This window comes from Peromyscus californicus, unplaced genomic scaffold (genome assembly GCF_007827085.1).
Source record: "Peromyscus californicus insignis strain IS unplaced genomic scaffold, ASM782708v3 Scaffold_16__1_contigs__length_79575227, whole genome shotgun sequence".
NCBI classification, from domain to species: Eukaryota; Metazoa; Chordata; class Mammalia; order Rodentia; family Cricetidae; genus Peromyscus; species Peromyscus californicus.
Window position 1 is genome coordinate 14,885,987 of NW_026294458.1, and position 12,723 is coordinate 14,898,709.

At 39.5% G+C, this 12,723-nt stretch overlaps 1 protein-coding gene across 2 annotated transcripts in view; it reads left to right on the forward strand.

The window, feature by feature from the left end:
• The window catches only part of Ubxn7 (UBX domain protein 7), a 60,796-nt gene that overhangs the window by 23,483 nt on the left and 24,590 nt on the right, over positions 1 to 12,723 (forward strand). For both annotated transcript variants that reach the window (XM_052740497.1, XM_052740496.1), the window contains exons 2-3: positions 59 to 206; positions 6,780 to 6,847. In XM_052740497.1, the coding sequence (XP_052596457.1) occupies positions 59 to 206; positions 6,780 to 6,847 (216 nt within the window). The remainder of the gene's footprint in view (positions 1 to 58; positions 207 to 6,779; positions 6,848 to 12,723) is intronic.

Genomic DNA, 12,723 nt, shown 5'->3' on the forward strand with positions numbered 1-12,723 from the left:
TGAGCTTGAATGTAAGATACCATTTTTAACTTACTTTTCTGTTCCTTTGCTGTTTCAGGTGCAAGTGAAAGTGTAGGAAAACATATGCTTGAAGCTTGTAACAACAACCTGGAGATGGCGGTCACTATGTTTTTGGATGGTGGAGGAATTGCTGAGGAGCCCAGTACCAGTTCTGCAAGTGTCTCTACTGTCAGACCACACACAGAGTATGAATTTATTATTTATTGTAGCAGTTACTCTTTGCCTAAATTAACTAGTTGCATTTTTATCAAAGTTAGGTCAGTTTTCTAATTTTGACAGACATTTAAGGTTGAAAGCCTCTGAAAAATACTATGTGGAAATGTTTGTATTTACTATACCTTAAATTCGCTAGAGCATGCCGTCTTATCTATTTAATCTTCTCTTCTTTTCAGTCCTCAAGAACTGTGTGGGTTAGAGGCGGGCAGGCAGGTGACAGAGTACAGGGTGCAACTGCTTGATTATAACTGGCCTAAGACGGGTTTGTGTGCCTTACAGCCACCAGCTATATGACAAAAAGGATTTTGTTGGCTGAGGATTTAAGCTCAGTTGGTAGAGTATTTGCCTAACATTCCAGAAGTTCTGAGTTTAAGCCCTAACACTGAATAAACCAGACTTAGTGACACATGCTTGGAATCCAGGCACTTAGGTGGAGACAGGAGGATTCAGGCTCATCCTCAGCTACATAGCAAGCTTGAAGCCATTTTGGTTTTGGTTTTGTTCTTTTTAAGAACTTTATAGATTGGTACTATTATTTTGCCTCTGAGGAAACTAGAGTATGGCCATTTTTTCCTAAGCTACACAGCAGTTAAAAAACAGATACAGTTTAATGAAATTCATATTTCCAAACGTAGATTTTCGTAGGAAAATGAGTTATCTTGAAATATTTTTGAAAACTAAGGTTGAATGTATAGTTTAGTGGTAGAATGTGTGATTAACATGCATGGGAGCTGAGTTTAAGATGTAGCACTAAAAAATAAATAAAGTAATAAATATATAAACAAAATTCTAGTTAGGGGCTGGAGAGATGGCTTAGTGGTTAAGAGCACTGGCTACTCTTCCAGAGGACCTGGGTTGAGTTCCCAGCACCCACATAGCAGCTCACAGCTGTCTGTAACTCCAGTTCCAGGGGATCTGACACTCTCACACAGACATACATGTAGGCAAACATCAATGCACATAAAATATATCATTAAAAAAAATTCTAGTCTTTTATTTGTTCGTTACCTACCTAATCACTAAAGACATCCCCACTGTATATAGAACTGTATATATTTGATTTTCTAGTCCTTTATATTTGATTAATGAGAGTTTGCGATAAATACCTAACTCTTGAGCAAAATTTCATCAGGCTTTGGAAAGTATTAGACCTGAACCTTGTTGGGACTACTATAGGCACATGCCTCTGCACTCAGTTGAAAAACAAAACCAACAAAAAAACGCTTAATTTAAAAGTCCTTAAGTAGCCGGGCGGTGGTGGCGCACGCCTTTAATCCCAGCACTTGGGAGGCAGAGGCAGGCGGATCTTTGTGAGTTCGAGGCCAGCCTGGTCTACAGAGCGAGATCCAGGAAAGGCGCAAAGCTGCACAGAGAAACCCTGTCTCGAAAAACCTAAAAAAAAAAAAAAAAAAAGTCCTTAAGTACAACAGGCAAAGGGACAGGGTTTTATTTTTATTAAATCAAACATAATTTAAGAACCAGGTCACTTGCAAGAATAATTGCTCCTTTGTTGAGTTAGTTTCAGATTAATGGAATATTGTTTCTACATGAGTTATGAACTTCAGAAATCCTATTAGTAGCTTACAAAGTTTCTACTTGTTTGTTGTTTGTTTTCTGTTGATCACTTGTCTCAAGTGTGATCCCGTCCCCACATGGCTTAAAGCTTTAATGGGAGTCAGTGCTGAGTCACATACGTTATGCACCTGTAATCCCAGCACTCTGGAGGCAGATAAGTGGGTCTCTGTGAGTTCCTGGGCCATTCTTGTCTACATAGCACATTCCAGGCTAGCCTGTTCCAATAAATAAATAGACAGACTGATAGTTAGATAGATAGATAAATAAATAAATAAATAAATAAATAAATAAATAAATAATAAATAATAAATAAATAAATAAATAAATAATATTGAAAAGTGATTTAGTTGATAAAAACTTTAATAGTAGATATTTGCGGTTGATATGGGGGAGCACATATACATGTAAATGTTTCTATTTATTTGTTTGTTTATTTATTTATTTTTGATTATGCCTGAAATATTAGTTTTTGTTTTGAGACAGGGTCTTAGTGTATATTGCTGGCTATCCTGGAACTCGCTATGTAGATCAGGACGGCCTCAAACTCAGAGATCTGCCTGCCTCTGCCTCCGGGTGCTGGGATTAAAGGGATGTGCCACCAGTTTGGCTTTTTTTTTTGTTTGTTTAATGACTCTGACAGCATTGTGTGTGTGTGTGTGTGTGTGTGTGTGTGTGTGTGTGTGTGTGTGTGTGTGTGTGTGTGTGTAAGATGAATGAAACCCAGGGCCTCACCATTCCTGGGCAAGTACTCTGCCATTGAGTTAAATCCTAGCACTGTAGCATTTATTTTTACCTTTTTGAGATAGGATTTCATTGCTTTGTCTAAGCTAGTCTCAAACACCTAAGCCCCAGAGATTCTTTTTACTGAGCCTTTTAAGTAGCAAATATTTCTCATAAATGAGTATCTTTTCCTACTTAGTTACATCATGATTTGGTTAGATTGTTTATATGCTAACAGATGAACATTTAATAGTATCTCCTAATTCCTTAACTAGAATTTCCCTTCCAATTCACCTTCTCCTTTGTCTTTCCACTCATTGTAGTTAACACTGCCAAGTATCTTCAGATGTACAGTAATTAAGTCTTACCTTATAGGGACATTAAAATTTTTTTTTAAAGATTGTGTATGTTTGTGCTCATACCTGTGTGTGTGTGAGTGCCCATGGAGGCCAGGAGGGAGTGTTGGATCCCTTGGAGCTAGTTACAAATTTTTGTGAATGATGGGACCTTAACTCATGATTGAGTGAGCAGCAAGCCCCCTTAGCCACTGAGCCATCTCTCCATCCCCAAGACTATTAATTTATTCAACTATTAATTTAATTAATTTATTACAGTTTAGTGAGTAAATTGTCTTATATTGAGGCAATTTTACACATACCCTATGAAGTGCAGTATATACCAATTAAGAAAAGATTTATTTGGATAAAAGATATTTTTTAAAGCTTGGCATGATAGTGCACACCTGTAATCCTAACACTTGGGAGGTGGGGACAGAAATATCAAAAGTCTAGGGCAGCTTTGGCTGCATAACAAGTTCAAGGCCAGCTTGGGTTACATGATACTCTATTGTAACAAATTTTTTTTTTTTTTTTTTTTTTTGCTAAATCTTTTAAAGGTACTTCAGGGACCCTTCTTTACCTTCCCCTGCTTACTCTCCCTGAAATGGAGTCTTTCTTTGTTTCCCCTGGCTTGGGCTCAAGTGACTGCCTGCTTCAGCCTTTGAAGTAATTAGCACTATAGGCATGGGTCACCAAAACCAACTGGCTTGTTTCTTTTTGATTGAAGTATTTACTAAACTTCCTTCTACAGATACATTGTCTGTTCCTTCAGGTTATTGAAATCTGCGTATGAGCAGTGACCTATGTCCAGTAGGAAAGAGCAGCTGGGTGTGGTGGCACATTTCTATAACCCCAGCACATGGCAGGTGAGACTTCTACCACTGAACCACCAAGTTAATCCCAGCACTTGGAAGGTTGAGACAGGAGAATCTTGAGCTTGAGGCCAGCCTGGGTTATGTAGTAAGACTTGTAAACAAAAAGTAGGAAAGAATTCTTGACATAGTCTTGAATTATTCTTCAATCATTTGTCTTATTATAGATTTGTCTAACTGGTGGTTCTTTAGTTATAGAATGTTAGTGTTCATCGGCAGATGAATATTCGTAGTTTTTTAAAAATATATAAAGTATGTCTTGGAATTCCAAGTGTTAGATAGCGAAATTCCAAGTGTTAGATAATGAAAAAATAGGGCCCCATTAGATTTGATGACACGTTTGTAATCCCAGCATCCTTTGCTGTATTTTTTTTTTTTTTTGATCTTATGTAGATCAGGCTGGCCTCCTTAGTGCTGGGATTAAAGGCTTACATTAACACGGGCAGTGCATCCCCAGCTCAGTTATGAGGATTGAAGTTTGAAGCCAGCCTAGTTAGACCCTGGCTCAGAAATGGGCTCAGAAAAAATGTGTGGTGGGCACGGGGTTTTGCAGGACATGAGAACACATGCTAGAAATCATTAGGCCTAATTTAAACTGATCTTTATATGTTTATACCCCCCCCACCCCCCACCCCCACCCCCACCCCCCACCCCCACCCCCGGTGTCTGGGTGGCCATATCACTTCTGGGACGGTCGGAGGACAACTTGAGGCCGTCAGTTCCCTCTTCGGAGTATTGGTTCTGGGGAATCCAGTGAGGTGGTCAGGCCTTGGTGGCAAGTGCCTTTACCTGCTGAGTCATCTTAGAAGTCTTATAAGTTACTGCTGTTCTCTATGACAATTAAGCCAAAAAATATTAAGCACTTTTATTATTTGGTTATAACTTTAAATAAACTGATTTTAAAGGTAAAATGCCACTTATTTTTTAATTTTTTGTTTTTTTGAGACAGGGTCTCTGCGTATCCTTCACTGTTCTGAAACTCACTATGTAGACCAAGCTGGCCTTGAACTTGCAGAGATTCACTTGTCTCTGCCTCCAAGTACTGAGACTAAAGGCATTTGACACCATGCCCAGATCCCATTTGTTTGTATTTTTAAGATTGGCGTTACAGATTGTTATGAGCCACCATATCAGTGCTGGAAATCAAACCTGGGGGAACAGCTAACTCTCTTAACCACTGAATTATCAGCCTTGGTATAAACCATTTATCAAAAATGATTTAGGTTTCACCTTCCTAGAAAAAATAAAGCTTATAAAAATAAATATTTTTACTGAGTTATTAGTGAGTAATTATATTGAGTGTATGAAAGTAAACTTTGACAAGAATGTTTTTTGTTTTTATTTTTAATTTATTTCCAGTGCTGGGGATCAAATATAGGACCCCAAATTCCGTTTTCTCCTTCTATCTTGTGCATGCGAATCAAATTCAGGTCATTAGACATGAGGGCAGGCATCTTTCTCCACTGAGCCCTCTGCCTACCACCAGAATAATCTTTTAAAGGATGTGTAATCACTGGGGCTGCAGAGATAGTGCAATGGTCGGAGCACTGGCTGCTTTTCTAGAGAACTAAGTTCCTAGCACCCACATGGCAGCTCCCAACGGTTTGAACTCCAGTCCCAGGGCATCTGAGGACATGCATGCACATGGTGTAAAGACATATATTGAGGCAAACATTCGTACACATTAGAAAATAAAATCTCAATGGGTGATGGTTGCTGCACATGCCTTTAATCCCAGCATTCAGGAGGCAGAGGCAGGCAGATCTCTAAGTTCAAGGCCAGCCTGGTCTACAGAGTGAGTTCCAGGACAGCCAAGGCTGTTATATAGTGAAACCTTGTCTCAAAAAAAAAAAAAAAGAAAGAAAGAAAAAAACAGAAAGAAAAAGAATCTCAAGAAAAGTAAGAGTTTATATTTTATTATATATTTTTATACATTATTATATGTTTATTTTTTATATACAATATTCCTTTTATGTATAGTAGGATCTGTTGAGTAAATACTTTTAAGATTATACCTATGATAGCATAAAATTTATTACCTATTGTTAAAGTTTACTTTAATATATCTTTGTCTTTTAATTATTATGTGATAGAGCAGTAATTATATTGATTCTAGTAAGCCTATATTTTTCCAATCTTTTTTTTTTTTTTTTGGATAAATTCCTTATCTTTAAGAATTCAGGGAGGCTGGGTGCTGGAGAGACAGCTCCACACAGCCTGTAACTCTAGCTCCAGAGGGATATGTTACCTATGGCTTCCAAGGGCCTACAGTCACATACACATAATCCCACACACATAATTAAACTAAAAATAAAATCTTAAAAGAAAAAAAAGAATTCAGGGAGGGTTGGGGGTTGGGGATTTAGCTCAGTGGTAGACAAATTGCCTCACAAGTACAAGGCCCTGGGTTCAGCTTTTAGTTGGCAGTGGGGTGTGAAAGGCCAAAACAATAACTGTAGCCTAGATGTAGTGTAGAACAAGCTTTAATCCCAGCACCTGGGAGGCAGAGGAAGGTGGATCTCTGTGAGTTCCAGGATAAACAGAGCTACATAGTGAGTGAGACTTTGTCTCCAGAGAGAGAGAGAGAGAGATTGATTGAAGTTAGGTTGAGACGCACAGATGGCTCAGTGGTTATGAGCACATACTGCTTTTGGAGAGGACTTAAGTTCCGTTTCCAGCTGTTGGGCGCTCACAGCCACCTGTAATTGCAGCTTCAGGGGAAAATGAAGTTTCAGCTATGCATATCTCTCCCTTATCCCCCATAATTAAAAATTAATGTGTAAGGGACCTGAGATGGAAAGAGATCTTCTTTTCTGTCTGTTCTTTCTTTGTAAACTGTTTTTGCTTTCTGTGCTAGATATTTTATTCTAGTTAATCTCTGTAGAAATCATTTACAACTTCTTTATTCTGATTACTATAGTTTCTAAAATAGCATGCGTTTGTTTCACTTGTTAATTTGAATACATTCACAATTTAGAAGGAAAATAGGTGTCACAAAAAGTTTTCATTTTGATATTTTCGTACTTTTTTCTAACAGAGAAGAAGTTCGTGCCCCAATTCCTCAAAAGCAAGAAATATTGGTGGAGCCAGAACCTTTGTTTGGTGGTAAGTTAACTTTATTTGACTTTGTTATTGTCCAGGATTTTAATAAAATGAACTGGAGATCTGAGGGCTTACTCAAAGATTGTCTCATCATTTATAGAATCAGTTCTTTTCTTACATGTCTATATTTTCCCCCAGGTAAGCTGCATTCCTTAACAGGGAATAATAATGAGGAGGAGGAAGCTTACCAAAAAGAAAGGCTGTCTTTTTTGTAAGGGAGGGTGTCACTGTAGCCTTAGCTGGCCTGGAACTCAGAGACTGCCTGCTCTCCATCCTAAATTCTAGGATTCAAGATGCGCGCTACCATGTCTGCCCCACCACACACATCCTCCCTTTGGAATCACTGCATCTTGTGGAAACCAATGGCATTATATTAAAAAGAACTCTTAATTTTATGCTGTGTCGTCTTCTGGATATACATAGGACGGATAGCTCAATATACACTTGACTTACAGCTCTTTATTGTTTTGTGTGCTTTGCCTTCTCTCATTTTAATTTCTCCAAGTGTTGTTCTTGTTTTGGACAGAAGAGAAAAATAGTTCTTATTCCATGACCCCCCCCCCCCAAAAAAAATTAGCAGTCTGGGTGAATTCAAAATATGCTAAATTATGGGGTATTTAATCAGTTTTTTTTTTTTTTTTTTTTTTTGGTTTTTCGAGACAGGGTTTCTCTGTGTAGCTTTGCGCCTCTTCTGGAACTCACTTGGTAGCCCAGGCTGGCCTCGAACTCACAGAGATCCGCCTGGCTCTGCCTCCATAGTGCTGGGATTAAAGGCGTGCGCCACCACCGCCCGGCTTAATCAGTTTTAAAGAACAGTAATAGTAATAGTTTAATAAGTACCTACTTCCTTTTATGAGGCAAATATTTTTAGGTATTAAAAAATAGGTGAATCTTAACTGTGGTAGGACAAACAGGTGGTGAAATGTATATGAGAACACTAGTACAGAGAACTGGTTTGAAACAGGAGGATAAAAGACCTATTTTTAAGTTTAGTGGAAAAACTAGAATAGGGAAAGAGAAATAATTTTTTAAATTTTTATTTATTTACTTATTTGAGACAGGGTTTCTCTGTGTGTCTTTGGCTAGTCTGGAGCTTCTTATACTCTTAAACTTACATAGATCTGCTTGCCCCTGTCTCCTGAATTCTGAGATTAAAGATGTGTGCCACTATACCAGGCAAGAAGGGGCACTAGTTTTTTGGGGTTTTTTTTGTTTTTTTAAAGGATTAAAAAGTTACCCATTAGGTGTCAATACTTACTTCGTAAGTAGAGCACTTGCCTAGCATGTGTGAGGCACTAGGTTTTACCTCTAGCAGTGCAAAAATTCCATCTGTATTGAACATAGACTTTTTTCTTGTCAGCATTCCCTAAACAACAGAACAGTCATTTAGAAAGCATTTATATTATATTAGGTGTAGTAAGTAATGTAGAGATAGTGTAAATTATAAAGTACATTGAAAAATGTGCCCATGTGTGCATGTGCATGCATGTAAAGGCCAGAGCTTGGGATCGTCCTCGATTGTTCTTCTACCTTATTCATTGGGGAAGGTTTCTGAATCAAACCCAGAGCTCTCTGATGTGGGTTGCCAGCTTGCTCTGGGGATCCCATTTTTGCATTGTATTGTGTGACAAAACTTTTCCTGGGAGGCGCAAAACATACGTAACTCACATCAGATGGGGAACTTATTACAGACCAAAGTAGGGATACCATCAAAGTCCAAGTTGGTGAACTGAGGAGTTTATTGGGTTACTTAGGAATATGGGTGAGGGATCTAAAAGACAGCACTATCACCAAAGCCCACCCAGCATGAGTGACAGCTCACAAAAGCTGGGAATCTGGAGCACAATGCACAGCCTACAGGCATCTCAACAGGTTGGAGAGTGTCCTTTCCAAGTACCTCAATTGGTCTAAACCTTTTCCAGGCAGCTCAGCTAATTTTCTTCCAGACAGTGAGTCTGATCTGAGAGTCTTTGTAGCTTAGCTTTTATTGCTAACTCTTTCAGGGAGTGGCCTAATGAATCTGGTCAGTTTCAGGGACTTCCTGAAGCTGTTTTGAGATGTTTACCTTCCTGCTTAAGGAGCATCCTGCAGGATGGAATATTTTAATCTGAGGAAATTTATACAACACCTTCCAAGGCTGGGATTACAGGTGGGTTGCTGTCTTAGTTAGAGTTTCTGTTGCTGTGAAGAGACATCACAACCACGTCGTGTCAACTCTTACAAAGGAAAACATTTAATTTGGTGACTTACAGTTCAGAGGTTCAGTCCATTATCATTATGGTAGGTTATGGTGGTGTGCAGGCAGACATGGTGCTGGAGAGGTAGCTGAGAGTTGTACATCTTATTCAGGCAGCAGGAAGTGGTCTGTCTCACTGAGTGTGGCTTGAGCATATAAGGACCTCAAAGCCCGCCTCCACAGTGACATACTTCCTCCAACAAGACCACACCTATCTAATAAGGCCACGCCTCCTAATAGTGCCATTCAGTTGCTGAGCCCACTGGGCATTTAACCTAGATTCTGGGGGTCCAGACTTAACTCTTCAGGTCTGTACAGCAAGTGCTTTTGCTGCTAAGATGTCATCCTACCCTGGATATTCACCTACAGGTTGTGGATACTTAGAGATGGGGATGGGTTAGACAGCTTCATGTTATAGTAATAAGATACTTGAGTTAGTTATCTTGAAAAGAGGACACTTTTAGTTCACTTTTGGGGGTTTTAGTTAGTCCCTTTGCTTGTGGCAAGGTAGTGTATATCATAGTGAATGTGTACGGTAGAAGTTGCTCAGTTCTTGGCAGCCAAAAAACAAAGGATAATAAAAGAGACCAGGGTTTCATGCCCTCTTCAAGGGCATAACCCAAAGTGACCAAAGCTTCTCTGTTAGATACTACTTCTCAAGGGCTCACTACCTACTCATAGTGCTATGGCGGGAACCAACCGTTACCACAAGGGCCTTTGGGATGACACCCAAATCATAGGAAGAAGGGTTTCCTTCAAAGCTGTTGGATAGAGATGCTGTATCCTCAGTACAAAGCAAGTGAAAGAGCCAAAGTCTGTGACGCTGCCTAAGACTCAGAACAATGAATGTTATTGAGACGGAATATAAAGAACCAATTAGATTTTAACTTGCACAAACCATTTTCAAAAGATTATTTACTTATTACTTGTTTGTTTGTTTTTTTGGGAGAGGGTTTCTCTGTGTAGCCCTGTCTGTCCTGAACTCACTCTCTAGACCAGGCTGGCCTTGAACTCAGAGATCCGTCTGTCTCTGCCTCCTGAGTGCTGGGATTAAAGGTATGCACTCACTGCTGAGCTCAAGATTCATTTCTTTTTTTAATTTTTAGCTGTGTGTGTGTGTGTGTGTGTGTGTGTGTGTGTGTGTGTGTGTGTTATCTTGGAGCTGGCATTTACAGGTAGGAGTGTGTATATCTGTCCAAGGAGGCAAGAGGTCATTGGATCCCCTGGAACTGGAGTTAGAAGTACTTGTGCACCGACTGATGTGGATGCTGGTGACTAAACTCAGACCCTTTGGAAGAGTGCTACATTCTTTTTAACTGTTGAACCAACTCTTCCAACCCCAGTTTATCACAGATCTTTAAGGAATCACCACTACTTAAATTTTGGAATATCAAAGAATATTCATATTTATCTAAAATGATATTTCTTTACTGCTATATTTCTGTGTGGGGCTGGATTTTAATGTTCTTCCTATACTTGAATTTAAATTAAGCAGTTGATTGTAAATTAATGCAGATGAAATGAAAACCTAGTTGTTTTTCTCTTAAGCTAGATATTAACAGATTTGTGAAAACAGTGCTGCTCTGCTCACTGTATTGTTCTTCTCTGCTAGTCCTTGTCTTCCTCTATGATGTATAGGACTTTACTATGTGTGTGGATTTCTTTTAGCTTTTTGTAGCTTAGTCTTTTTGGCCTTGATGAATATCATACCTACTGAGTGGATAGAAGGATGATTACAGAGGAATGGTGTTTGCTTATAGTAACTGGTTTGCAAGAGAAAGGGGGCACTTGGAGAAAAGGTCCTAGTGCGAGAAGTGCTGTAGCTTGAAAAGAGGCTCTAAGTGAAGGTCTGATAAATGAGGAGGGAGCAAATAGGAGCTGGTGATGAGCCCGAGAATGGATAAGAGCTGGGTAGAGGGCTAGTGATAATGAAGGAGTAGTAAAGGCCTCAAGGTGATGAGCTGCTTCACAAAGGGAGAAAGAGTGGTGACATGAAGTGTGGCGGACTATCGGCGGGCTGCTGTTGGCTAGTTTAGAAGTAAGTAGACTATTGTCTCTGGAACCCCTGGTTGAAGGAGAGGACCAATTCCTGAATGTTGTCCTCTGATCCATACACATGGGCTGTGGCAAAGCACACAATAAAATAAAATGAAAAACCCTATCATGTAACTAGTTTTCAGAAGACATTGTTTGGGGACCAGGTATGGTAGTACATGACTGTAACTCTAGTACTTAGAAGGCTGAGGTAGTAGCAGATGTTGAGCTCCAGGCTAGCCTGGCCTAGATACAAGACCTGTCTATAAAAAACCAAAGCAACAACAAAGGCATTGAGCCTAAAGTATTTTTGCTACAAACATACATTTTAAATAGAAATTCTTGATTAAAAGTAGTTCAAAGATTGAAAAGAATCACAATTCTTCAACTTTTTTTTTAAACATGAAAAGGGAACAGAATGAAAAGAATTAGGTTTAATTTTTTTTCAATTTGGGTTAACTATTTAAAAATTTAATACTAACCATTTTTTTAAAAAAAACTTTTTTCCTGAAGATAATTGTGATTCTTTTGTTTTTGAAACAGTCTTGTAGCAGGAATCTTAAAAGGTCTTACTAATAAAAACAAGCCCGGAGTCAGGTCTTGGGGTGAATGCTGAATGATCAGAAAAGCAGAACAAGCCACAGCTAACTTTACTTTGCCAATTCCTCAGCCGGTCTTGTTTCCTCAGACTGGAAGCCTCTGTGTCTTTATCCAAATGGATCTCAGCTGAACTGCTGCTCAAAAGCCTAAAGGCTCTGCCGGGCGGTGGTGGCGCACACCTTTAATCCCAGCACTTGGGAGGCAGAGGCAGGCGGATCTCTGTGAGTTCGAGGCCAGCCTGATCTCCAAAGCAAGTTCCAGGAAAGGCGCAAAGCTACACAGAGAAACCCTGTCTCGAAAAAACCAAAAAAAAAAAAAAAAAAAGCCTAAAGGCTCTATCTAGTTCCTTGTTTTCACGCCTTATATACCTTTCTGCTTTCTACCATCACTTCCTGGGATTAAAGGCATGTTTCACCATACCTGGATGTTTCCAGTGTGGCTTTGAACTCACAGAGATCCAGATGGATCTCTGCCTCCTGAATGCTAGGATTAAAGGCTGTGCTACCACTGCCTAAGCCTATGTTTAATATAGTGGCTGTTCTGTTCGCTGACCCCCAGATAAGTTTATTGGGGTGAACAATATATCAACCACACAGTCTTATGTAGTCCAGCCTTGAACTTACTATATAGCTCATTGTGACCTTCAACCTCCTGTTCATACTGGGATTCCAGGCATGTAGCACTATGTGTGGCTTTATGATAGTTTAACATAAATATTGGTGGTTGTGTGTGTTTATATGAATGGCATTTAAACATAGTATAAACAGTGAAGTTCTCATGTGGTCTTCATTTATCATGGTCTCTCATTCCTTGTTCTCCCTCTCTGTTGTTGATCCAGCTGGGATCTCCCGCTCCCCTAAGCTCTCTTTCCCTTGACCCTTGCCCTTCATTACCCCCACTCACATCCATGTTGTTCATGTAGATCTCATCCATTTCTCTGTCATTGGGTGACCCCTGTGTCTTTCTTGGGGTCCTGTTTTCTAGGTAGCCTCTCTGGAGTTGTGAGTAG